This window comes from Chaetodon trifascialis, chromosome 24 (assembly GCF_039877785.1).
Source record: "Chaetodon trifascialis isolate fChaTrf1 chromosome 24, fChaTrf1.hap1, whole genome shotgun sequence".
Taxonomy (NCBI): domain Eukaryota; kingdom Metazoa; phylum Chordata; class Actinopteri; order Chaetodontiformes; family Chaetodontidae; genus Chaetodon; species Chaetodon trifascialis.
This window is the reverse complement of record NC_092079.1, coordinates 5,225,092-5,252,970: the sequence shown is the minus strand read 5'-3', so window position 1 is coordinate 5,252,970 and position 27,879 is coordinate 5,225,092. Positions and strand designations below refer to the sequence as shown.

The window sequence follows — 27,879 nt, the reverse complement described above, 5'->3', positions numbered from 1 at the left end:
TCAGTCGTAGTGACCCAACAAAATCTGTATGTGTGGATAAACTTGCTGAAGTGGACCTTGTGTGAACTTCCGGAATGATTCACCGCAGACTCATCTCCTGTTAGCCAACAATGCTACAGGAAGTTAGCCTAGCCTGCTAGCAGGAAGTAGACGGAGTCCGACCTCACGGTGCGAGTGGGAGCAGCTTCGATAGAGACCAGGGGGCAGGCAGTTTCAAACGGAGTGTGTCTGGAGGAGAAGTTGCTGTGAATCAGTGAAAATGTCTAAAGTGCAAACGCTGAGAGCTTTTGTCAAGCAGCGACTAACTGCGGCTGCTGAAGAGAAATTTGAGCTGTTTGAAAGAACGATAGCAGAGTACGAGGAGGAACTCTGTCGACAACGAAAACTACTGGACGCTGTTCTCAAGCCTGAAGTCCGGTTACACAGAGCAGGTTTGACCCTTTGCTACTTGTTCCCACTGCAAACTGCAAACAACAGAACTTGAGTTATTTGAGCGTAAAATGAGCTGAAGATGCGAGACTGTGCTCTTTCTCAAGGCTCCTCTCTTCTTCATTGTCTGAAGAAAAATGAGCGTCTGCGTTGAGGCTGCGGTCGCTTTTCAGATTGTGTTGTGGTCAGTCTGAAGTGAGACAGTGTGGACTCTGTGTCTCAGCTGTCCGTTCGATCCGATGAGCCGCACAAAAGAGAGCTACATTACTTTTTTTTTAGAAACAGGAAGTGACCGTTTTCTAAAAGGCGTGTTTGTGTTTGATGCTCCTCCACAGACGTCCAGCTGCTGTCAGCGAGTCAAGAAGAGGATCCCCCTGAGCAGCAGGAGTGGAGCCCCAGTCTGGACCAGGAGGACCCAGCAGAGCTGCCACACATTAAAGAGGAACAGGAGGAATTGTGGACCAGCCAGGAGGGAGAGCGGCTTCCAGGGCCGGAGGAGGCCGACATCACCAAGTCCACATTCCCTCCTGTCCCTGTGAAGAGTGAAGAAGAGGATGAAGAGAAACCTCATTCCTCACAGCTTCATCTGAGACACACCGAAGACATGAAGACAGAAGGTGATGGAGAGGACTGTGGAGGACCAGAACCATCCAGGAGCTCAGATCCAGACAGACATTTAGAACCAGACACTGATGACGAGACGTCTCAGTCCTCTGAACCTGAGACTGATGACAGCTGTGACTGGGAGGAGACCAGAGAACCTCGGTCAGGTTTAAAGCCTCTGCAGAACAAAGAAGTACCTGTGAGTGATGTGAAATGTAACACTGGACAAACATCAGTCAGCTCCTCTGAATGTGCTTCAAGCTTTGACCACAGTGGAGTCCAGGCAGGAGAGAAACCGCTAAGTTGCTCAGTTTGCGGTAAAAGATACCAACAAAAGAAATCCTTAACGTCTCACATGAGACTTCATTCAGAGGGAAAATATTTCAGCTGCTCAGTTTGTGAGAAAACTTTTCCGCAGAGAGGAATGTTTAAGAAGCACGTGAGAATCCACACAGGAGAGAAACCCTTCAGTTGCTCAGTTTGTAAGAAAACTTTTCAGCAGAGAGGAAATATGGTGACACACATGAGGATTCACACAGGAGAGAAACCCTTCAGTTGTTCTGTCTGCGGTTTAAGATTCAGACAAAAGGAGCATCTGAGAGGACACTCGACTGTCCACACAGGAGAGAAACCTTTCAGCTGCTCCGTTTGCGGGAAAAGATTTACACAAAAGCAAAGTCTTCGACGACACTTAGCTGTCCACACGGGGGAGAAACCATTTAGTTGCAGCGTTTGTGATAAAAGATTCACTGAGCTCGCTCATATCAACCATCACGAGTGTGTTGGTGAGAGCAGTGGAAATAAATGAAGCTGCGGGGACGCTTGTTGAGACGGTTTCTTCTTGCAGGACTGAAGCTCTGAGGACAATACTTGGTTCAAAACTGATCCAGACTCTAAAACACATCCTGCTTCATTCTGTCATTTTAATTGTGTTTTTATTTTTATCTGCGTTATTTTTTCACTCAGTCATAAGCAGCTCTGTGTTTGATGTATTTCACCAGTGCATTATTTGTCACTCAGCACTTCCTGTATCCATTTCAAATTAAAAGCCCTGCTGCATTTCTGTGGGAGCTTTTATTGTGAAATGTTTCCATGCACAGAGAATCGTGCCGGCGGTCTGTGTGGATGCCGCACGTGTCACAGGTCGCTGTCACGCACCGGCAGAAGAGTGATGTGAAATATTCAGTTTGTGTCCGGTAGAAACGGTTGAACAACAGGTTAAAATCCTCGTCCAATCACAAGAACTGTCATTCAGTCCAGTCTGAAAGTACTTGTCCTTGACTTGAGTATTTGTACTTTCTTCTGGTCTCCACTGCATTTCATCTAAAGCTTCAGTTACTTTGGAGGCTCACATTATTACTATAAAATATGATCAGATAATGAACGATGAGGTAAATTACAGATGAAACTGCAGTATAAAAGTTCTGTGAGATGGTCCATTCTGCACGGTTAGTACTTTTACTTCATTCTTTAAGTACGCTCCTTCTGTACTTGTACTCCATTACAATGTTGATGTGAGTACTTCTCCCTCAGAAATACTGGAAATGTGAATAAAAGGCAGAATAAAAAGCTGGTGCCGTTCAGACTTTCTACTTCCTGTTTCCTGTCAGTCTGGACTGTGAGTCTCCGGAACTGGACTTGCTGCTGTGGGGAGGATGAGGATGATGAAGAGCAACCAAAGTGCCTCCTCTGTGAAAATGTCCAAAAAGAAGTGAAGAAATAAAAGTGGATCGAATAGAGCAGAAAACGGTTTCTATCATCCACTGAAGCTGCTGAGAGATTGGACACAAAAGATGAAATGGTGCCAAGTCAAAAGGAACCAAGAAGAAAAGAAATGCAGCCGATCAAAATATTTGAAAGGACAAGAAAGGATTTTTGGTGAAGCTGTTGAACTACAGGAAGTTAGAAAGAATTAAGATGATCCTGGACGCTGCAGGAGGTTCATGAACGTTGTGGATCAGTCTGGAGAAGATCTCCATGCTGCACTGTTGACGGATTCACACCAACTCAGACAACCTGGTCTGAGTTCTGGACTGAACAATGTCATGAGTGAATGACTGGGTGGACACTGGAAGTAGTTCTCACTGTGAAGCTGTTACAATCCAGCAGGTGTCGGTAATGAAACCCACATGGCAGCCAACCACCATAAAAGTCATAAGAAGAAGAAGAAGCAGAAACATGGCGGTGCAACATGGTGGACTCTGTGGATGAGGACCTGCTGCCTCTGTGGACACGCAGATTCATTCTGAGGTAACGAAAACACGCTGATCCGTATTTCGAGGTGATTAAACACTAATGAAAACAGAACTATGAAGATTATTTTCCTTTCTGCCAACAGATCCTCTGAATCCTCCACACTGGACCTTTAACACTGACTGCTCTTTCATTTTGGGCTCTGGGTGAAGTTTAATACTTGTTGGCTGCTTTTCAGCTTCATGGTCCCAGTTTTTGTCACGTTTTGTTGGTTTGAAAAGAGAAACTTCAGACTGAGCTCAATGAAAGTTTGGACCTTTTTAGCAATCAGCTGACGAGCAGAGTTTATCATCTCAAGTGCAGAAACCAAAAGATTCAAACGTGAAGGATGGAAATTAAAAAGAGAAAATTCATAGTCACTTCAAGCTGAACAGAAAACTCAGTTCTTCTTCTGTCATCTTCATTTTATTGTCCTTGTCAGTGGTGGAAAGTAACCGAGTACATTTACGCCATTACTTCAGCACAACTTTAGATCAGATCTTGATGTTTCCTCCAGGACACTCAAAAGGTTTCAGCTCAGTTCCTTCTCTTCGTCTCCTCCATGTTTCTGTGGCAGGAAGCTGCTCTTTAGCCTTTCTTGCTTGTGTAGAAAGAGGAACGATCAGCCGGCCTGTGAGGAGCCACGTTCCTCTGGCGGTCTTTGATTTGAACTTCAGTCCCCAGAACTCCTGCGTGGTGACCTGTCACTGAGCAGGTGAGCCTGTGAAGCTCAGTGTGATGCTGCCCTCTGGTGGCTGCAGCAGTCTGTGCTGCTGATGGTTTGTGTGGATTTTCATTGTGATGGTTGACTTTGAAGAGTTGCTGCTGGATGTTGATGTTTGTCTTCTTTCTGTTCATGAAGCTTTATTTAAACAGCAGTCCGTCTGTGCTCCTTTTTTACTTGAACAGCTTCAAATATTCTCACAGCTTCGCACCATGTTTTCATTAGTTTGAAGAAAACTGTGTTTAAAGCTCAGTCGCAGGCAGAAATGAGCACATCCAGAGTTTTTGAAGACGCTGATTGATTTTCTCTTTAGCCCCTGAAATGAATCCAGTGTGAACCATCAGAAATAAAGACAGACTTGCTGCAGCGTTCATGTAAATGATTCAAGTATCAATAAAGGTCCAACGTGTCAGAGATGGCCAGAACTTTAGAGTCAAACCACTGCCACTGTCCTCCTGGCCTGCTGTCTGGCTCTGGCATCATGCAGAACCCTCAGTGGGGGACAGTGGGCCATCAGAGTTTGTGGTCGGGGACCTCTCACACCTGGTGTAGAAGGTGTTGAGTTCCTCAGCTGCTCTGGAGGACGGGCTGATAGCAGGACCTTTTTTCTTGTAGTCAGTGATGGTCATGAGTGGGTTCCAGACAGCTGCTGGTTCTGGTCTTGGTACTTGAATCAGCTCTGAGTTCACTGAGCTGTTTGGTGAACCAGCGCTTGTGGTCTTGGACCTCATGATGGTTTTGGTTGTGAGGCAGACCTGCTGACAGAAGTCCATGTATGTTGTTGTTGATGGAAAAGCACGAGCAGCTGAGATTTTCCTCAGATGTGATGAAGTTCTTTTTAAAAATGTCAGATTGACAAACTCTGATCAGAGGCTCATGTTGAAGTCGTCGACTGTACGACCAGATGTGAAACGCAGGAACAGCAGGAACAAAGCAGCAGCACTCATCCAGTGAAACTTAAAGCCATGAGTTTGTTGTCGTGGTGCATGCTGGGAAGCGTCCCTGACAATGTCCACTCACACACACTGCAGTTTATTGTCTCATATGTACTTCAGCATGTTTTTGTTTTCAGACTATTGTAAAAATCAGTGATTTTAGTCTCTTTAGAACTAAATGTTCATGGAATTGTTGGATTGTTTCACTTTTTCAGTTTTGTTTGATAAAACCAGAGAATGACTTGATTTGATCACAGAAACTAACACTCTGTTAAAGTGATCTCAGGTTTTAAACTCACTAAAGACACTTCCTGGAGACCAGATGAACACGCCCTCAGCTTGCAGCAATCTGAGGTCAGCATGTATTTTATCCTTATTTACTCAATAAAACATGAACTTGATGATAACTGATATCAGTGTAAGTTACATCTGATTAAAGTTTAACTCTCTCAGGCCGCTCTGGCTGTTTGGACTTTACTTTCATTCCCTCTGGACGTTGTGGAGCTGATTGTTTTCTCCGTCTCGGCCTCCAGCTGAAGGTAAAGAATCAACTCTGAAATGTTTTACTGGTTAGCACAAGCTGTCGTTAGCTTAGCTTCAGCACAAACGGCATCCATCTGCAGCTCCGTCCATCGTTTCTCCAAACTCTGAGTTTAACTGTGAACTCTGGATGAAGGAGGTGAAAGCAGCTCCGTTAAAAACATCGGCCACGTTGTGTGGATGTTTGTGAGTGTAAATGCTGGAATAAGAGCAGAAGTAGAGCGAGTTGATCCTCAATAGTTGATGTGGAGACAGCAGGAAGGAGCATTCAGAGGCTGTGAGGATCTGAAACCTTTTATTTCTCAATTGATCTGATGATTTCAGCTGACGTGCACAAGAATGATTTGTGTTTCCTCTCCAGATCAAAGTGTGTGTGAGCTGTTTCATCGTTGTTTTCATGTTTCTCTTTGTGTCCTCTCACAGTTACAGATGAGTTCTAGTTTCTGGTTTCTGCTGGTTTCTTGAACTTGAACCTTCATTTTCAGGAAAACTGTCAAAACTCTTCGCTGTCTCTGTACATTTACGCTCCGCCTCCTTCGTCGATATCAGCAATAAAGTTGATCAGATAATAAACGATGCAGTAAAATTACAGATGAAATTGCAGAATAACGAGTACGAGTACTTCTACTTTGTTCTTTAAGTATGTTGAGCTCAGAGTTTTCTGGCCATCAGTCTGTGTCTTTCTCCCTCTGTCTTTCTCTGTCTCTGTCTTTCTCTGTCTCTGTCTGTCCGTCTGTCCGCTCCTTCCGGTCTGAACTAATTTCACTTTCTCTCTTCGGTGTGTCGCAATTTGTTTTCTCCCGTGAAGCTCCATCTGAAGGTAAAGTAACTTGTTTCAGGTGTTTCTTTTTGTTCCTCAAACTGTCTTCGGTTCAGCTTCAACACAAACAGCATCGATCATTTCTCCAAACTCTATTTGACTGAACTCCGGTTGGAGGAGGTGAAGCTCCTCCGTGACAAACCCCCGCCGTGTCCGCTCGATGTGCGGAGGCTAAGGGGTGGAATCAGAGTAGAAGTAGAGGGAGCTGATCCTCAGGAGGTGAACTCAGAGTCGGTGTTACTGTGTAGCAGGACTTCCTGATGGCTGAAGGCAGCTTTTCTTGCCTGAATCAGCCTGTGGAGGAGACGCAGACGAGCCTCTGAAGGCGGCTTCAGCCGCTGGAGAAGCTGCTGGTGTCGGTGAATGCTCCGTCGTTGTGTTTCCACCGCAGGACTGATGTGGAGACAGTGTGGCCGTTAGAGGGGCTCTCACAGCTTTTTGAACGCTCAACTAGGCAGGGGTCGCGTTAACCGAATATTTTCCGTCGGTGACCGCTTTTTTTTAAAACGGTGACGGAAAAATCTGAAGGCCATCTGTCATTTTGACAGATTGCAATTCACACCCCTGACCACTTGGTGGCGAGTGAGCATATTAAGTAGTGATTGTCTCTCTTGATGCATGACCTCATTGGCCTCACTCGGAAAAACGTCACGGCAGCTGATTGTCCGAAGTTTCTTCAAAAAGCCCAATAACGGTGAAGGACAAACAAGTAATCAGCCCTCGGTAACTACGGAGCGAGCAAGCGGCAGCAAAAGGAGGTCAGGAGGACGTACAGAGTTCAGTGGGAGCAGGAGTTGTCCTGGCTGAGGAGGGAGGATGGAAAAATGTTCTGCGACATATGTAAAAAAGCCAATATGAGTAACGGATTTGTCCGAGCATGCACGAACATGCAGAAATCACGTCGAGGCTTCAAGGGTGCTCAACCAGAGTGTGGCTATGAGTAAGCATGTGGAGAAATCACAGGTTGCCTGCAACGAAGCATTAAAAACACAGTTTAAGGTTGTGTTGCATATGGCTACAACAAACACCCCGAGCCACCTGCATCCTGACCTGATAAACCTCTTCCAGTCTGCCGGCTGTCCAAACCTTAACAGTGCACACACATACACCTTGGCGAAGACCGTAACCAGCGATATCGATGACCACATCTCCAACAGCAGATATGTCGGAATAATAGTAGATGAAACCACTAATATCACGGTGGAGAAAATGCTAATCACATACCTGACACTTCAACAGAAAGGGGAGCCTGAAACTGCGTTTATCGGCAATTACGCAATTCCCTCTGGCACTGCTGAATGCATCACAGCAAAAATAAAAGATGTGCTGTCGGGCCGTGGGGTCGCTATGGCTCGGGGTGTTGGACTTGGAAGTGATGGAGCGAATGTGATGGTGGGTCGAAAGGCCGGAGTTGCACAGCAGTTGTGTCAGAATGACTGTCCCTTCCTTGTAAACATTCACTGCGGTGCGCACAGAACAGCGCTTGCTGCCCGTGATGCCTCCACGGCCGTGCGTCAAGTAAGTGCATATGTCACCACTGTGAATAACAAATACACATACTACAAGAATTCCCCCGTACGAACATACAGACTAAATGAACTTCAAAAAGAAATGGGAGGACACGACCTGCTGAGCCTAAAACAACCATCGGCTACACGCTGGCTGTCGCTGGAGAGGGCAGTTAAGGGCATACGTGCCAACTGGGCTGCTCTGGTTTCAGAGTTGAGGGAGGAGGAAGATGCGAAAAACTGCCCGGTAGCAAAGGGCATCAGAAAGCACCTTCAAACAAACACGTTCCCTGCTTTCACTCACTTACTGACTGACGTTTTGCCCGTGGTGAACCGCATGAACCTCACCTTCCAAAAAGAAGACGGTAACATCTCCTCCATCTCACCTGTCGTGAGCATGACTGTGGTCAGTCTGGAAGACTTGATGAATGGGCCAGGTGAGGCGGAGAAAAAAAATCAACGAGGCCTCACAAGATGGCAAATTCTGTGGCGTCACACTCACACATGCAGACGCGCAGACATTTTCAACTTTACGCACAGAGTACATCGCGGAGGTAACCAGATCAATCAAAAAAGATTCCCATCAGAGCATCTGAGCATCATCTCTGACCTGGACACCGTACTTAATGCATCTCGCTATCCGGGTGCTGACAGCGCATTGAAGAGTTATGGACAGGGGGCTTTGGAGCGCGTCTGTGATCACTACGGGTCACAGACCGGTGCAGCTGAACCACTGGTGCAGAAGGAGCGCATGCTGCGGGATTTCCTCCCGCTGAAGCGAGTGCTTGCGGGATCAGGAAACCCCTCGTTCACAGCGTCTTGCCGACGTCTGATCACTTCACTTGGAGAAATGTTCCCTGATTTCAAAACCTTGGCTGAAGTGGCGCTTGTAATTCCAGTCTCCAGTGTGGCAGCAGAGCGCGGATTCAGTCTCCAGAACAACGTCAAAACGGCCATGAGAAGTCGTCTGTCTGAGGCAAAAGTCCAAAACCCCATGACAATAGCCTCTGCAGCAATCCCACTTGAGACATTTGATTACGCACAAGCGGGCACGCAATTCAAGTCCTTGCGGACCAGGAGGAAGGTGTGAGACTGCGTTCAGGCCACAGCAGATGAACTGTTCATATTTGAAGTGCAATCGTTTAATTGCATTGTTCATATGTAGCGACTGGGGCCACAGTCAGTGTTTACAGATTCATCTGCTTGATGTGTGATGGCACGGTGTGGATTCACTGTTCAGCTTGTTCGGACTGAATATTAATTAAAATGAATGAAAATTAAATGCTATTGAATATGTCATTATTATCATTTAAAAAAATTAAGTGACGGGTAAAAATAGATTATGACGGGATTTTTATGACCCTGTCAGTCAAAATGACATACAACGAAAAAGTGTAGCGCAACTTCTGCAACTAGGTATTGACAAAGACCGTAAACAGCATGAAAAGACTGTCACAAGACTGTCACCTGCCACTGTTTCACTGAGACTTTGTTGATTTCAGGACACTGCTGATCTATATTCATAGATCTATACTCAGATTCAACAGAGAGACAAAAGTACATTTACTCAAGTACTTAAGTAGTTTTCAGGTACTTGGACTTTTCTAACAGTCAGAGGAGACATTTTACTACAGAACAAGTACTTTTACTGCGGATACTTTGACTACATGAACCTGGGAATAGTGGAGTACTTTTACTTGAGTCCAAGTTTGAAAGCAGGACTTTTGGACTTGGACTGTAGTATTTGTACAATGTTGTATTGGTAGTTTTTCTTCAGTGAAGCCTCTCGTCCTTCAGATATGTTGAACTGTGTGTTTGTAGATGAAGGTCATGAACTCATCACTTCATTTCAATTCATTCATGAGAGGAGCACCAACTGAGCCCTGTCTCTGTTTGAGTCTGTCATTAATGAGCCAGGAAAAAGTCCAGATTATCAGTGTTTCTGACCGCAGAACGCTCTTTGAAATGATGTTTTCTGGTCAATGACGGGAAATGATTGAATGTTATTACAGTGGAGGTTTAATTCCAGGTGTTGCTGTGAAATAATCAGATGCAGCTTGTTGCATTGAGTTGTTTTCTGCAGGGACTCTGTGGATGCAGAGACTCTGTCAGACCACGTCCGTCCATCTCAGTCCTTCAGTGGGTCAGTGGATGTGAATAGTCATCCAGGCGTCAAGTGTGTGTTCACTTCACTGCAGCTTCATGGCGCCATCTAGTGGACTGATAGAAGTACAGCAGCTCGGCCTCACACTGCATTCAGCTGAAACTGATATGAAAGACGAGATAACAGCCAATTAGAGGAGGAGCAGCTGATATTTGGACAGGAGAAACCATGAAAGGATGATTTCAGATGATGTGCACATGAATGATTTGTGTTTCCTCTCCAGATCAAAGTGTGTGTGAGCTGACGTGAGTTCAGCAGCATGAGTCGGTGTGAGGACAGAGAGGAGGGAGTCCGTCCCTCTAACAACGGTCTGTGTGGGGACGATGACGGCCAGACCGAAGCTCAGAGGTGAGACGAGGATCTCTGACTGTCCAGGACTCGTCTCCATGTCAAAACACTCCAATCTGTCCACCATCATTATTCACACTCAAAGCTCTGTCTGTGTGTTGTGTTGAAGGCCAGAGCCGCAGGACCCACCAGACTCCGCTGGACCTGGGCCCGAACCTGAACCCAGCTGTGTGTCCTTCAAGAGCAACCAGTCAATGGATGGCTTCACTGACTTTAAACAGCAACATGTCTCTGACAGACAGTAAGTTGTTCTCAGGATTAAACTCGTGTTGGACAATTTGACCTGAAATGTCCATATGTCCTCCTCATGTTGTCCACTGCTGTTTGTCCTCATTAAATCCAGTCTGACCAGTTGTCCTTCTAATGTTCATGTTGTCCTAGAATGATGATGAAGGTTTGAGCTAGATTAGTATTAAAGGACATTTGTCCAGTCTGTCCCTAAACAGTACTGACATGTCCACATGTGGACACTGAAAGCTGAGCATAATGGTGGTCTTCCTGTTTGTCTGACAGGATCTATGGCAGACAAACCTCTGCTGGACCTGAACCCAGCTGTGTGTCCCTCAAAAGTGACCAGTCAATGGATGGCTTCACTGACTTTAAACAGCAACATGTCTCTGACAGACAGTAAGTTGCTCTCAGGATTAAACTCGTGTCGGACAATTTGACCTGAAATGTCCATATGTCCTCCTCATGTTGTCCACTGCTGTTTGTCCTCATTAAATCCAGTCTGACCAGTTGTCCTTCTAATGTTCATGTTGTCCTAGAATGATGATGAAGGTTTGAGCTAGATTAGTATTAAAGGACATTTGTCCAGTCTGTCCCTAAACAGTACTGACATGTCCACATGTGGACACTGAAAGCTGAGCATAATGGTGGTCTTCCTGTTTGTCTGACAGGATCTATGGCAGACAAACCTCTGCTGGACCTGAACCCAGCTGTGTGTCCCTCAAAAGTGACCAGTCAATGGATGGCTTCACTGACTTTAAACAGCAACATGTCTCTGACAGACAGTAAGTTGTTCTCAGGATTAAACTCGTGTCGGACAATTTGACCTGAAATGTCCATATGTCCTCCTCATGTTGTCCACTGCTGTTTGTCCTCATTAAATCCAGTCAGACCAGTTGTCCTTCTAATGTTCATGTTGTCCTAGAATGATAATGAAGGTTTGAGCTAGATTAGTATTAAAGGACATTTGTCCAGTCTGTCCCTAAACAGTACTGACATGTCCACATGTGGACACTGAAAGCTGAGCATAATGGTGGTCTTCCTGTTTGTCTGACAGGATCTATGGCAGACAAACCTCTGCTGGACCTGAACCCAGCTGTGTGTCCCTCAAAAGTGACCAGTCAATGGATGGCTTCACTGACTTTAAACAGCAACATGTCTCTGACAGACAGTAAGTTGTTCTCAGTATAAAAATCGTGTTGGACAATATGACCTTTATTTGCAGCGTCGTTCTTCTTCTCATTCGTTCATATCCTCACATGTGGAAGCTGCCCAATATAACCAGTCTTCAACTCTTGATTCCAGTTGAACATTTCCTCCACACACACGTTCTGACTGATTGCATGAATATAAAACAGTGACTTGATTGAGGCTAACAGATGCTAACGAAGGCTAACCCTGATTCCACTGAGTTCCTCAATCAAATCAACATGTTGTGCTTTTCAGTCATGTGACAACACAAACACACACATGTCAGTGATAACAGCTGGACTGAGATCAGCTGCTGTGAAACACAGAGTGAAACAACACAGAGAGTGTGAGGAAACACACCGTCTGTTTGTGATTGATGCTGCTGATGGATTCACAAAGTCAAGAACAACACTGACGGTGGCATCATGGCACCTCACATCAGGCTGGAGTTGTGCCTCTGTGAAGACGTCTGATGCAGAGAAGGGTGTCCAACAAGTGGACAAGAACAAATGCATGTTGTCCAAGAGTAAAAGAAAGAGCCAGAACAAGTTGTATGAGCAACAGCTGCACCTGTTTCCTTCATGTCGTCCAGAGAAGAACGTTCCAGCTCTTATTTGAAACACAGCTGGATGTGAAATCACCCTCAGCTTTGCTTTCATCCAGTATTCTCTGCTTCTCTCTTTGCTTTTCTCATGTTTCACTCACTTTATTGGGACTCACTGCCAGTTTGTGCTGGACAGGTAGCATCCAGTTAGCTTGTGTGAGCTGTGTGATGCTGTCCACAGTATTATAGGGGTCACTAAGAACTGGAGGGACTCAACCAGACAAGCTGCTCAACCAACACAGTAAAGTGAAAGCTGCACAGAAATGCAGACTGGACTGTTGATTCGCAGTGGGATCAGCAGCACCAGCAACACTTTAATGTCAGTGGAAACCATCTGATTCAATGTTGGAATCAACACTTTAGCTCAAAGGACCTTCAGCAGGTGTTTGTCTCTGTGTGGACGGACATTATGTGAGCTAATTCTTCATGATTCCTCCACAGAGTCCACCAGGAGAGCTCAGAGGTTCCCAGTGGTCAGTCTGCCCAGCAGCATCAAACTCACCTGGACTCCATATTTCTGGTCTGTACATGTACAACAGCTGTAGTGTTTCCTCTAGGATTTTTTTCAGCTGCGGGGGCAGGCTCTCCGGAGTGCCCTGGCGGCATAAACAAATGACACTTGACTGCAGATTTTACTTTTACAACCTATTTAGTGAATAAAAAGACCTAGAACCTAAAAGACAATAGAATAAAGGACCTAAAACCTAAAATTGAGTAAAATGAAAGGACCTAAGAGCTAAAAGACAATGTGCTCGGATAAAACATGTCTGAGTTAAAAGAGTCTAAGAAATCAATTATAAGCCAAACTGAAAAGGTGAGTCTTGAGCCTTCTTTTAAAAACACCAACAGTCTCTGCGGTCCTGATGCATTCCGGCAGGCTGTTCCGAAGCTTCGGACCATAATGGCGGAATGCCGCCTCTCCGTGGGCTTTGGTCCGAACCCTTGGAACAATCAAAAGGCCTGTGCCAGAGGACCTCAGGATCCGCGAGGGCTGAAATGATAGAAACAGGTCAGATAAATAAGATGGCCCAAGACCGTTAAGACACTTAAAAACTAATAAAAGCACCTTAAAGTCGATCCTGAAACACACGGGGAGCCAATGCAGCGATTCTAAAACCGGTGTAATGTGCTCCCGCCCTCTGGTCCTCGTCAGCACACGTGCGGCTGAGTTCTGGAGTAATTGTAAGTTATACATAGTCTTTTTGGGAAGACCAGAGAGCAGGGCATTACAATAATCTAGACGTTAGTTATCTTAAGCTAATAAATCTACCTTATCTCTGGTAAGTCGACACTCCTCTGACTCTCTGACCTAGTGCCTGGGTGCTTGACGTAATGTCACTTTCAAGGCCACGCTCTCGCGAGTAATTAACGTCAGACTCTGCTGTGAAGCTGGAGACATGCGGCGGTGGTATATTTCCGACAATAAAAAAAAAAAAAAGAAATTTGAAGGAGCGGTGGCTAGGATTTAGGAATGGCGGCCCGCCACTTCTAAATGAATGTAGAGGAAACACTGAGCTGCTTTCACATCTATTCTGTTCACAATAATCTCCACGATGCACTTTTTAGACCAGTGGACCGTCAGTCTGTCCAACATGGATCTGATGTTTGCTTCCATGATTTCAGTTTGTGTCATTCATATACTCTTCTCCAGCTGCTGGAGGAGAACATGGTCTCTTTTGTGAGGAACGAGCTGAAGAAGATCAAGACGGTTCTGAGTTCAGATGACCCAGAATGCTTCGAGAGTCAGAGGGAGGATGAGGAGGTGTTGGACGGTGAGGATGCAGAGCAGAGGAGAAGCAGCAGAGAGGCATTTCTGAAGATCACACAGCACTTCCTGAGAAAAATGAAGGAGGAGGAGCTGGCTGAGCGTCTGCAGAGCAGTAAGAGGATTTCTCTAAAGGTTTAACTGCTGGATCAATGAACATTCGCTGATGTCCAACAGATGGACCAAAATATGTTCAGACAAGGACATTAAATTCTAATCTGAACTTTATCAATCACTTACTGATTTATTTGTTGTTTCTTCATTCAGGAAGTCCTGCTGTTTGTCAGCGTAAACTTAAATCTAACCTGAAGGAGAAGTTCCAGTGTGTGTTTGAGGGGATCGCTAAAGCAGGAAACCGGATCCTTCTGAATCAGATCTACACAGAGCTCTTCATCACAGAGGGAGGGACTGGACAGGTCAATGATGAACATGAGGTCAGACAGATTGAAACAGCATCCAGGAAACCACACAGACCAGAAACCACAATCAGACAAGAAGACATCTTTAAAGCCTCACCTGGACGAGATGAACCAATCAGAGCAGTGATGACGAAGGGAGTGGCTGGCATTGGGAAGACGGTCTTAACACAGAAGTTCACTCTGGACTGGGCCGAAGACAAAGCCCACCAGGACATACAGTTCATGTTTCCGTTCACTTTCAGAGAGCTGAACGTGCTGAGAGAGAAAAAGTTCAGCTTGATGGAACTTGTTCATCACTTCTTTCCTGAAACCAAAGAAGCAGGAATCTGCAGGTTTGAAGAGTTCAGGGTTTTGTTCATCTTTGACGGTCTGGATGAGTGTCGACTTCCTCTGGACTTCCACAACAATGAGATCCTGACTGATGTTACAGAGTCCACCTCAGTGGATGTGCTGCTGACGAACCTCATCAGGAGGAACCTGCTTCCCTCTGCTCGCCTCTGGATAACCACACGACCTGCGGCAGCCAATCAGATCCCTCCTGAGTGTGTTGACATGGTGACAGAAGTCAGAGGGTTCACTGATGAACAGAAGGAGGAGTACTTCAGGAAGAGGTTCAGAGACAAGAAGCAGGCCAGAAGAATCATCTCCCACATCAAGACATCACGAAGCCTCCACATCATGTGCCACATCCCGGTCTTCTGCTGGATCACTGCTACAGTTCTGGAGGATTTGTTGAAGACCAGAGAGGAAGGAGAGCTGCCCAAGACCCTGACTCAGATGTACATCCACTTCCTGGTGGTTCAGTCCAAAGTGAAGAACATCAAGTATGATGGAGGAGCTGAGTCAGATCCTCAGTGGACTCCAGAGACCAGCAGGATGATTGAGTCTCTGGGAAAACTGGCTTTTGAGCAGCTGCAGAAAGGAAACCTGCTCTTCTACCAATCAGACCTGACAGAGTGTGGCATCGATATCAGAGCAGCCTCAGTGTACTCAGGAGTGTTCACACAGATCTTCATAGAGGAGAGAGGACTGTACCAGGACAAGGTGTTCTGCTTCGTCCATCTGAGTGTTCAGGAGTTTCTGGCTGCTCTTCATGTTCATCTGACCTTCATCAAGTCTGGAGTCAATCTGCTGTCAGAAGAACAGACAACCAACTATGAATCTGCAGAGACACACTTCTACCAGAGTGCTGTGGACAAGGCCTTACAGAGTCCAAATGGACACCTGGACTTGTTCCTCCGTTTCCTCCTGGGACTTTCACTGCAGACCAATCAGACTCTCTTAAGAGGCCTGCTGACACAGACAGGAAGTGGCTCAAAAACCAATCAGGAAACAGTTGAGTACATCAAGAAGAAGATTGAAGAAGTTCCCTCTGCAGAGAAAAGCATCAATCTGTTCCACTGTCTGAATGAATTAAATGACCGTTTTCTGGTGGATCAGATCCAACAGTCCTTGAGTTCAGGAAGACTCTCCACAGATGAACTGTCTCCTGCTCAGTGGTCAGCTCTGGTCTTCATCTTACTGTTATCAGAAAAAGATGTGGGCGTGTTTGACCTGAAGAAATTCTCTGCTTCAGAGGAGGCTCTTCTGAGGCTGCTGCCAGTGGTCAAAGCCTCCAACAAAGCTCTGTAAGTACAGAGATTGTGAAGTTTATTCATCAGTAAATACTCTGATATCTAACTTACTGTTTGCTTCCTTCCTGTGTCTCTTCAGACTGAGCGGCTGTAACCTCTCAGAGAGAAGCTGTGAAGCTCTGTCCTCGGTCCTCAGATCCCAGTCCCCCAGTCTGAGAGAGCTGGACCTGAGTGATAACAACCTGCAGGATTCAGGAGTGAAGCTGCTGTCTGTTGGACTCGAGAGTCCACACTGTGCACTGGAAACTCTCAGGTCAGATAAAGTTACTGTTTGTGTAATGTGTTGTAAATCATCCCACGTGATGCTACTCAGCCTATCAGATATCTGCATTTTGAGAGCAATGATTTGACGGACACAGCAGGACCCTCAGATCATCTTCCATGTGTGTTGTTTTCAGGCTGTCAGGCTGTCTGATCACAGAGGAAGGCTGTGCTTCTCTGGCCTCAGCTCTGAGATCCAACCCCTCCCATCTGAGAGAGCTGGACCTGAGCTACAATCATCCAGGAGACTCAGGAGTGAAGCTGCTGTCGGCTGGACTGGAGGATCCTCGCTGGAGACTGGACACTCTCAGGTATGAAGAGGCTGTTGCAGCCACAGTCAGTCAGTCCGAAAGAGGAGGAAGAGCTGGAAACATGTTGTTTGTCTTTTTGGTTGATGGTGGATGTGAGTGAGACATGAACAATCACACATGGAGGAAACCTTTTTCCTTTGATCACAACATAAACACCGGTTGAACATGAAAAGGACATACAGTGAGGTCAATAAGTATTTGATCACCCTGTGATCTTGCAAGTTCTCCCACTTAGAAATCATGGAGGGGTCTAAAATTTTCATCGTAGGTGCATTTCCACTGTGAGAGACAGAATCTAAAAAAAAATTGTGTATTACAAATAAGTATTTGATCACTTGCGTCAAACAATTTTAATATTTGGTACAGAAGCCTTTGTTAACAATTACAGAGGTCAAACGGTTCCTATAGTTCTTGACCAGGTTTGCACACACTGCAGCAGGGATTTTGGTCCACTCCTCCATGCAGATCTTCTCTCGATCTGTCAGGTTTCAGGGCTGTCGCTGAGCAACACGGAGTTTCAGCTCCCTCCAAAGATTTTCGATTGGATTTAGGTCTGGAGACTGGCTAGGCCACTCCAGAACCTTGATATGCTTCTTACGGAGCCTCTCCTTGGTTTTCCCGGCTGTGCGTTTTGGGTCGTTGTCATGTTGGAAGACCCAGCCACGACCCATCTTCAACGCTGTGACTGAGGGAAGGAGGTTTTTGCCCAATATCTCACAATACACGGTCCTGTTCATCCTCTCCTTAATACAGTGCAGTCGTCCTGTCCCCTGTGCAGAAGAACACCCCCAGAGCTTGATGCTTCCACCCCCATGCTTCACTGTAGGTCTGGTGTTCTTGGGATGATACTCCTCCTTCTTCCTCCTCCAAACACGGCAAATGGAGTTAAGATGGATGGAGTTAAGACCAAAAAGTTCTATTTTGGTCTCATCTGACAAATAAATTGTTAAAAAAATCATACGGTGTGATTTCTGCATTTTTTTTTTTTTAGATTCTGTCTCTCACAGTGGAAATGCACCTATGATGAAAATTTTAGACCCCTCCATGATTTCTAAGTGGGAGAACTTGCAAAATCACAGGGTGATCAAATACTTATTGACCTCACTGTATTTGTGTTGGAGGTCTCAAGGAGAACATCTCCAGGAACAAACATGATAACGACCTGTTGGTCATAATTGATGCAGTTTGGACAGATCTCTGCATGGTAAAAGAACTGTCTGTCAGTTTGACAAATGTCCTTTTTGTCCTCAAAAGACAGAAAAACAAGCTTCCAATAACGCCAAAGCAGTTATGTCTGTTACGGTTTTCACCCTATGTTTTTGATTGGACCCAAAGATGCAGAGAAGAGAGAATGTAATAAAAAGAACACAATTTATTAACAATAAAAAATGTAGAACAAAAGGCGCTCTCTAAAGGAGTGGAGAAAAAAAACTAAGGGAGCTCCGTTGCGGCGGGTCTGAGGCGAGACACACGCTGACGCGGCAGGCAGGTGACCGAAACAGAAAAACACACGTTGAATGGTAGTTCATAAGAGGAACATTAGCACGCTCACGAACAGAGGAGACAGAGAGTTTGTTACTCACACTAATGATACACACGATCACACCAGGAGTCAGGACTCAGGAGGAAAGAGTCAGGAGAAGTCGGGAACAATCCGGCAACAGGAAGGAGAGAGCTCTCCCCTTTTAACCTGTGCCTAATCAGCGTCGTGCTCTCCGGGGAAGGCGGAGCTGGCCAGGTGTGGAGGCACACCTAGCTAGACAGACAGGGGACACAGACAGACAAAATCTACACTGGGGAAAGGGAAAGAGGAAACACACAGATTAGACAAGTCTGCAGGATACTAACAGTACCGGCCATAGTCCACATGTTCTTTATCCTCTTCTTTATCTGACGGGTTGTCAAAGCATAAGCTCCATGGCGTTGTTTTGAAGTCCTGGTTAGCCCTCTCCATCTGCCCATTAGACTGGGGATGGAAACCGGAAGACAGGCTGGCCATGGCCCCCAATGCTTTGGCAAAAGGTTTCCATACCTGGGAGATGAACTGGGGTCCTCCGTCAGAGACAATATCATGAGGAATACCGTGTAGTTGAAAAACATGAAGAATGATTAGTTCAGCCGTTTCTAGAGCTGAGGGCAGCTTCTGTCGAGGAACAAAGTGAGCGGCTTTAGAGAAACAATCAACTACTGTGAGGATGGTGGTTTTACCTCGGGATGGTGGCAGTCCAGTGACAAACCTGATTGCAGTATGAGATCAGGGTCTCCCAGGTACGGGCAGCGGAAGAGGCCTTGCACCGAGCGCAGGTGGAACAGGCTGCAAAGTACTTGCGAGCATCAGCCTCCAGACGTGGCCACCAGAAATGCCGCCTCAGCAGCGAGATGGTACAGTCCGCTCCAGGATGGCAGGCGAGGCAGTTCGGAGCTATCTGCTGCGTGATCAAACTTGCATGCTGTTTGTGGTGCCATATGTAGTGTAGACGCCATATGCCGATTGGAATCATAGAGCGCCTGGAATAATTACTCATGCTTGCCGAATAACACGCCCTGGATCGTGACTGCTTTCTTAACTGGATCTGCTGGGTCCATTCTGGACGGATTGTTCTGTTACGGTTTTCACCTTGTGTGTTTGATTGGACCCAAGGATGCAGACCAGAGAGAAGGAATGCAATTTATTAACAATAAAAAATGTAGAACAAAAGGCGCACTCACAAGGAGTGAAGAATTAACTCAGAACAAAAGGCGCACTCTAAAGGAGTGGGGAAAAAAACTAAGGGAGCTCCGTTGTGACGGGTCTGAGGCAAGACACACACTGACGCGGCAGGCAGGCTACTGAAACAGAAAAACACACCTTAAGTGGTGCAACGTGAGAGGAACATTAGCACACTCACGAGCGGAGGAGAAAGAGAGTTTGCTACTCACACAAATGAAACACATGATCACGCCAGGAGTCAGGACTCAGGAGGAAAGAGTCGGGAGAAGTCGGGAACAATCCGGCAACAGTTATTGACAGTATTCACACTTCTAATTAACACATGAAGCACGGTCACATATGGGACATGACGATGAGAACCGCGTCCAATAATAAATGATTAAAGCTCTGTTGGTTTGTTGAGTGAAGACAAAGTCAGACTGATTATTAATCATCACAGGTGGGAGAGCAAGAGAGCGATCAGTTAGTGAAGCAGCTCAGAATAGAAGTCAGCAACAGATTGAAATGAGGAAATGAGCTGATGAAGGCAGATTTAATGATGAGAGAGAATCAGTGTCGCTGTCGGTGTCTGAGCAGAAGAGGTTTAGGGGCAGCAGGGAGAAGCAGGCCGGATCAACATGTTGTGTTTGTGTGTATGAGAGTGATGTAACGCCCATGTTTGCATGCTGAAAGAGGACGTGCTGCTCTGACCTTCCTCCTCCTTTCAGGGTGGAGCCTGCTGGAGTGCGATGGTTGAGACCAGGTCTGAGGAAGTGTAAGTGTGTCTTTCATTTGACTGATGACAACAAAGCAGAGCACATTCAGCCATCTTCATCTCGTCTTCTCTGATGTCATCATCAATCAGCAGATGATCGATCAATAACTGCAGCTGTTTTCTTCTTCTTCTCTCCATCAGATTCCTGTGAACTCACACTCGACACAAACACAGTGAACAGAAACGTCAAACTGTCTGACAACAACAGGAAGATGATGTATGTGAAGGAGGATCAGTCATATCCTGATCATCCAGACAGGTTTGACCACTGGCCTCAGCTGCTGTGTGCAACTGGTCTGACTGGTCGCTGTTACTGGGAGGTCGAGTGGACAGGAGATATTAATGTATCAGTGAGTTACAGAACAATCAGAAGAAAAGGAGACAGTGAAGAGTGTTTGTTTGGAGGGAATGATCACTCCTGGAGACTGTTCTGCTCTGATGGTGGTTACTCTGTCCGTCACAACAACAGAATAACATCCATCTCCCCCTCCTCCTCATCCTTCGACTCCTCTGCGACCTCCTCCTCCTCCTCTGTCTCTCACAGAGTAGGAGTGTTTGTGGACTATCCTGCTGGCACTCTGTCCTTCTACAGAGTCTCCTCTGACTCACTGATCCACCTCCACACCTTCAACACCACATTCACTGAACCTCTTTATCCTGGCTTTAGCTTTGGACTCTGGCCCTGGTCCTGGTCCAAGTCTGGTTCCTCAGTGTCTCTGTGTCCTCTGTAGGAGGGAGAGTCTCCTCCTGTTAGACAAACACTGGTGAACAGATCTGTTGAGTCTGTGCAGTTTCTCAGTCACCTCAGTCTTTCAGGTTATTGGAATAAATTGATCAATGAACTTTGTTGAAAACGATTGAAAAGATTCCTCATTAACTTTGTAAACTTCTTCCACTTCCAGTCCTTTAAAGATGGACGCTGTGATCATTAAAGTGTGGAAACGCTGTTGACTTGAACCTTCAGCTGTGTGTTGATTTCAATTCTGGATCTTGTTCCAGTCAAAGCTGAATGTTGCCGTGAGTGTTTTATGGTCTTTCTTCAGGTCAGGACTGCTGACCGGACTCAGCTGAAAGATACGGAGAAACGTTTCTGGATGCTGTTGTCCATAAAGACATGGTTTTTTCAGTTTGGTGTAGAAGAACTCAGTTGGTCTTCACAGAGCCATGACTGGAACACCACAGAGTCCAGATTTCACACTGAAGACACGACAAACTGTTAAAGTTGAGAGGAAACGCACGAACAAATGCTGGTTTTCCTGCCAAACCTCTGCGTAATATTCAAAAACTTCCTCTGAAATTCAGCCTTCTCTCAATGTTTTTTCCACAAAATATTTAAAATTGTTACCATTTTACTGCAGTGTCATAATGACTGAGTTTCTGTGTGTATTTCTGTGTGTTGTTGTGTATTGTGGTGTGACTCTGTCCTCCAAACGTTTAAAATGTCATTTTTTTTCTCCTTAAATTATGTCTTTTTGTACGTTTTACCTTCTAAATTGTGTGATTTTATTGTCAAATGACTGAGTGTCGGTGTGTGTCGGTGAGTGTTGGTGTGTGTCTGTGTGTGTTTTGCGCATCAATGTGTCGTTGCCGCTGTTGTAATGAGGACGTTCATCGTGTGATCAGCTGACGTTCCATCGTCATTTTCAGCCTCCTGAACACACAAACACACGGTGAGTCTAGTCCTCTTTAATCACATTCATGAAATCAGATGAACTTTTGTTCCATTTCATCCAAACTTTACTGTAAACTGACTTCATTCAGTCACAGCTGAAATCACTGAGTTGTTTGTTGGTGCTGAATTATTGAACCAAGCTGCATTTAAATCATCAAGTTGGTCCGTTTGGTCTTGATTTAAAGTTTCTGTTCAATAGTTTGATCTGAAAAATGTCAAATTTCATCTTAAAACTGCAAAACTTTGGTCAAAAAATTCAGTCGATCGATCAACTGAACCTTTATTACCTTCATACAAGATTTCAAAGAAGACACGATGTTCATGCAAATGGGCTGTTTCTGCTGCTGTTTGGTGTCTGAATATTGAATTCAGACAAAAGGTGTTAATGTTTTATTTTGGAGGCTTGAATCAGGTGGTGTGTTTTGAAGTTTAGTCAGATGTTAAACATAAAGTCGAAACCAAAACATGTGAAAGGTGTGAAAGTGGAGAAGTATTTCCCAGACAAAGAGCTGTTCGTGGAGTCAGCCAGGTCAAATATAAAGTGCAGAGGGAAAGGAGGTCTGTCTGAACAGGAAGTGCACAGGCTGAGGACATTTGGACACAAAGTCAGACAAGAACTGAACAGTGATAATGGAGAGGACACAGAATACTGTCTTTGTTATTTTGACACTGTGTTTATGGGTGGTCTTCTCTTTTTTCCCATCAGCAGTTTCAGGTTTGCCACCTTGACCTTGGGATCACGGCTCCTGCAGCAGTCTCTTCACAGCCATGGGGAAGAAGCTGTGTCTCAGTCAGTTGGTGCGGGCTTTCATGACTCTGAGTCTGCCAGAGGGAAGGCTGGTGAATAGAGTGTCCTGGGCGGGCGGGCGGGTGGGCTCATCCCAGATCTTTGTGGCCCCTCGGAGGAGACGGCTGGAGTAGATCTTCTCTCAGCGTGGAAGCGGGGAGCCTATGATCCACTGAGCCATCTCGATGACCTGCCGCAGTTGTTCTTTTCAGATGCAGTGCAGCTGGCGTACCACACCGTACATCCACAGGTGAGGACGCTCTTTATTGTGCAGTGGGAGAAATTTTTCAGCAGAGGTGAGGGGAGCTGGTTTGTCTTCAGAGTTCTCAGAAAGAAGAGACGCTGCTGGGCATTTTTGATGATGCGGGTGGTGTTCACAGTCCAGCCCAGGTCCTCCGAGATATGCAGGCCAAGAAACTTAAAGCTGGTGACCCGTTCCACTTCCTCCCCATGGATGCTCAGGCCTGAGTGCAGTGTGGTCCTCGACTTCCGGAAGTCAATAATGACTTCTTTTGTCTTCTCGGTGTCGAGGTGGTTGTCACTACACCAGGCCGCCAGTGCTCGGACCTCCTCCCTGTATGGTGGCTCGTCACCGTCGTTCATAAGCCCCACGACGGTTTTATCGTCTGCATATTTGATGAGGGTGTTGGAGCCACGAGTAGCTCCGCAGTCATAAGTGTACAGTGTCTACAAGACTCAGGGCACACAGCCCTGAGGAACACCAGTATTGAGGACAATGGTGACGGATGAGGTGGGGGAAAAAAAAGAGGGGAGAGCGCGTACGTAGTCCCCCACTACCACAAATTATGCAGTCGAGATTCCCACATGTGGGGAATTCGCACAGGTCAGCACATCACTTAGTGCAATGGATGCGCCATGTTGATCATCTTGTCTCCCCTGCCAGGTAAGTCGTAGTATAAGTCATGCTGTGGGAACATCCAAAGTTGAATCAAACATGTTGTTTACATTATCCTGATGTGGTAGAAAAGAAAGCACACAGACACACAAACAGTTTGCTCCAGGAATGTCTGATTGCCAACTCGTCAGTGTTATCTGGTTCTTGAGGCCTGTCGATTGTCCATCCTGACGGTTTTAACGCCTTCATCTGCTGTGGAGCTGTGGAGCTCTGACAGGATGATGTTGAGGAAGACTCTGATGATGAGAATATATGCAGCAAAAAGCAACGTGAAGCCACTGATACACCAAAAACATTTTCCTGATAAAAGAACCCAAACCAAAAGGAATGAAAGTGAGATGTTTCTGAGAAACGTTCCACTAGAGGGCACAACTCAACCAGATTCAATCCAGAGGAAATCCAGACGATGGGATGTAATTAGATCATTGAGAATGAAAGATTTCTGAGCCACAGCCTGAGTGTTTGAGAGCATTTCTGCTGTTGTTAATTCGTAACAAACAGACACGGGCATATACATGAAAGTTTTGAAACTTTTATTTTGACAATCAGCGAACCAATGGCATCGAGAGCAGCGGTACTTCCTGCGACTAACATGCTAATTTATTCCGTTCCGTATTACGTTGTTCTCATCAGATTCAGTCGCAGTGACCCAGTAGAGTCTGTATGTGTGGGTAAACTTGTTGAAGTGGATTTTGTGTGAACTTCCGGGATGATTCACCGCAGACTCGTCTCCTGTTAGCCAACAATGCTACCGGAAGTTAGCCTAGCTTGCTAGCAGGAAGTAGACGGAGCCCGACCTCACGGTGCGAGTGAGACTAGCTTCGATAGAGTGAGCGGACAGTTTTAAACGGAGTGTGTCTGGAGGAAAAGTTGCTGTGAGTCAGTAAAAAATGTCTAAATTCCAAACGCTGAGAGCTTTTGTCAAGCAGCGACTAACTGCGGCTGCTGAAGAGCAACTTGAGCTGTTTGAAAGAACGATAGCAGAGTACGAGGAGGAACTCTGTCGACAACGAAAACTACTGGACGCTGTTCTCAAGCCTGAAGTCCGGTTACACAGAGCAGGTTTGACTCTTTGCTGCTTGTTCTCACTGCAAACTGAACTTGAGTTTTTTGAGCGTAAAATGAGCTGAAGATGTGAGACTGTGCTCTTTCTCAAGGCTCCTCTCTTCTTCATTGTCTGAAGAAAAATGAGCGTCTGCGTTGAGGCTGCAGTCGTTTTCCAGATTGTGTTGTGGTCAGCCTGAAGTGAGACAGTGTGGACTCTGTGTCTCAGCTGTCCGTTCGATCCGACCGATGAGCCGCACAAAAAGAGCTACGTTACTTTTTTCGAAAAATTGAACGGTGGATGGACTCCGAGACAAACTTCAATTGTTCTATATGTTTGTACTTTGTTTTAGTTTGAACTGATTTCCAGATTTGTTCTTCACACTGAAGGAAGCAGAGGTGTCAGTGGTTTGAATGCTAACAGGTTCTAAAAGGTGTGTTTGTGTTCGATGCTCCTCCACAGATGTCCAGCTGCTGCTGGCGAGTCAAGAAGAGGATCCTCCTGAGCAGCAGGAGTGGAGCCCCAGTCTGGACCAGGAGGACCCAGCAGAGCTGCCACACATTAAAGAGGAACAGGAGGAACTGTGGACCAGCCAGGAGGGAGAGCGGCTTCCAGGGCCGGAGGAGGCCGACATCACCATGTCCACATTCCCTCCTGTCCCTGTGAAGAGTGAAGAAGAGGATGAAGAGAAACCTCATTGCTCACAGCTTCACCAGAGACACACTGAAGACATGAAGACAGAGGGTGATGGAGAGGACTGCGGAGGACCAGAACCATCCAGGAGCTCAGATCCAGACAGACATTTAGAACCAGACACTGACGACGAGACGTCTCGGTCCTCTGAACCTGAGACTGATGACAGCTGTGACTGGGAGGAGACCAGAGAACCTCGGTCAGGTTTAAAGCCTCTGCAGAACAATGAAGTACCTGTGAGTGATGTGAAATGTAACACTGGACAAACATCAGTCAGCTCCTCTGAATGTGCTTCAAGCTTTGACCACAGTGGAGTCCAGGCAGGAGAGAAACCGTTTAGTTGCTCAGTTTGCGGTAAAAGATACCAACAAAAGAGCTCCTTGACGTCTCACATGAGACTTCATTCAGAGGGAAAATATTTCAGCTGCTCAGTTTGCGAGAAAACTTTTCCGCAGAGAGGAATGTTTATGAGGCACATGAGAATCCACACAGGAGAGAAACCCTTCAGTTGTTCTGTTTGCGGTCTAAGATTCAGACAAAAGGCGCATCTGAGCGGACACTCGACTGTGCACACAGGACACAAACCTTTCAGCTGCTCCGTTTGCGGGAAAAGATTTGCACAAAAGCACAATCTGATGCGACACTCGACTGTCCACTCAGGAGACAAACCTTTCAGCTGCTCCATTTGTGGCAAAAGATTCGAGCTGAAGGGGTCCTTAACGAAGCACATGAGACTTCATTCAATAGGAAAACGTTTCAGCTGCTCAGTTTGTGAGAAGACTTTTTATTGGAGAAGAAATGTGGTGACACACATGAGGATTCACACAGGAGAGAAGCCCTTCAGTTGTTCTGTCTGCGGTTTAAGATTCAGACTAAAGGACCATCTGAGACAGCACTCAACTGTCCACACAGGAGAGAAACCTTTCAGCTGCTCCGTCTGTAAAGAGAGTTTCAAATTTAGAAGCTCTTTGTCCCACCACATGAGTAAACACATTGGGGAGAAACCATTCAGCTGCTTCGTTTGCGGCGAAAGATTTCAACAAAAGGCAATTCTTCGACGACACTTAACCGTCCACACGGGGTAGAAACCATTTAGTTGCAGGTTTGCGACAAAAGATTCACTCAGCTCGCTCATATCAACCCTCACAAGTGTGTCGGCGAGAGCAGCGGAAATAAATGAAGCTGCCGAGACGGTTTCTTCCAGCAGGACTGAAGCTCTGAGGACAAGACTTGGTTCAAAACTGTGATCCAGACTCTGAAACACACCAAATCACTTCTGATGCAACAATTCATTGTTTTTCCGGTGTAAGAACAGACCTCTAACTGCCCCCCCCCCCCCATCCCTTCAGGAGGTCTGGGGAGGGGGCACTCAATGCCAAAGGGTCACCTATTATTTAAACTGTTGCCATGCAGATGCTAATCTCTCCTTACAGCTCCACAGCAGATGAAGGCGTTAACACCGTCAGGATGGACAATCAACAGGCCTCAAGACCCAGATAACACTGACGAGTTGTGTAGAAAAGGCCCCAAAGTCACCAATTTATCGTATTCACTGGTGTTGATGTGCTTTTAATTATCTGTTCATTAGTGTTCAGTATTAATCTTATAGGTGAGCCAGCTCACGGGTTGGTTATATTGTGAGTGACGTCACGTAGCAGGAAAGTGAGTGTGTGTGCTAGTCTGACGGTGAGTACAACCATCATATGACCTGTGTCATATTTCTGCGTGGATCTGGTTGTGCATGATCTATATTGATTGACGCAGACGAGAGTTCGGAGCTAAATCACTTTAATTACCTGACGAGTCGGCTCTGTGTCCATGCCTTCTAGATAGCCACCTAGCTCACCTGCCTCTGCACGTTTAGTGTAAATATGTCGTGTTTAATTATAATTATGCTTGTATGTTCGTTTTCTGCTTCAGGTACAGTTGAGGGGGTGTTGTCGCTGCACTAAAATGCGGCGGAACTAGTTTAAAATAGCGTTTATCGCCGATGTTTATCGCTGATTGTCATCGGAAGTAGCGCACGATGGACTTTCTCAATAAGAGCGTCATGCCAGTTTGGAGACTGGAAGTGAGGTCTGCGTTTTGAGTGTGTTAAAGTGTTTGTTTACCAGTGTAATGAGAGAGGGAGATAAGATTGTCATGTTTCATTTTCTACCTCATTTGATTAGTGTCATGCGCCAATTTCACCAAAGCAAATTCCTTGTATGTGTAAAATTGTACTTGGCAATAAAGCTTTTTCAGACTAGTGATATGTTATAGGTTGACTTTATTCATGGATATGTTTGTTTATCCTTCACTAAGTTATATTTGTTTTTCTTTGTTGTAGAAAAACCACACACACATATACACACAAGGTTTGTACTGTGTATGTGATGCTGCATAAGTGTAAAGAGAAGAGGAGAACATCGCATCAGCCTCTCAGTCCTTTATTCGCACATACTCTGAGCGGCCTTCAGCAGCGCTCTGGCCGGCACTCCCTGTGTGAACCTGGCGGTCAAACCCTGAGCTAGCACCCTACCAGACAGAGCTGCGTCCTCTCCACGACACTCTGTGGGATGAAACAGCAGCGTCCTCCTGTAAATC

At 45.9% G+C, this 27,879-nt stretch overlaps 2 protein-coding genes and 1 pseudogene across 2 annotated transcripts; 2 read left to right on the top strand and 1 right to left on the bottom strand.

The window, feature by feature from the left end:
• The first annotated feature begins 21 nt into the window (after window positions 1-21).
• Window positions 22-27,537, top strand: LOC139352113 (zinc finger protein 260-like). Its single transcript, XM_070994187.1, has 3 exons — window positions 22-431; window positions 765-1,199; window positions 25,063-27,537. Exons 1-3 carry the CDS (start codon window positions 260-262, stop codon window positions 26,376-26,378), a joined length of 1,923 nt encoding a protein of 640 aa, XP_070850288.1. The 5' UTR covers window positions 22-259; the 3' UTR covers window positions 26,379-27,537.
• Window positions 10,820-21,530, top strand: LOC139352112 (NLR family CARD domain-containing protein 3-like). The gene is made up of 9 exons (XM_070994186.1): window positions 10,820-10,930; window positions 11,203-11,316; window positions 12,768-12,846; window positions 13,978-14,206; window positions 14,359-16,138; window positions 16,224-16,397; window positions 16,543-16,716; window positions 20,134-20,180; window positions 20,322-21,530. Exons 1-9 carry the CDS (start codon window positions 10,884-10,886, stop codon window positions 20,909-20,911), a joined length of 3,234 nt encoding a protein of 1,077 aa, XP_070850287.1. The 5' UTR covers window positions 10,820-10,883; the 3' UTR covers window positions 20,912-21,530.
• LOC139328066 (U1 spliceosomal RNA) lies at window positions 23,406-23,551 on the bottom strand (annotated as a pseudogene).
• Window positions 27,538-27,879: the final 342 nt, after the last annotated feature.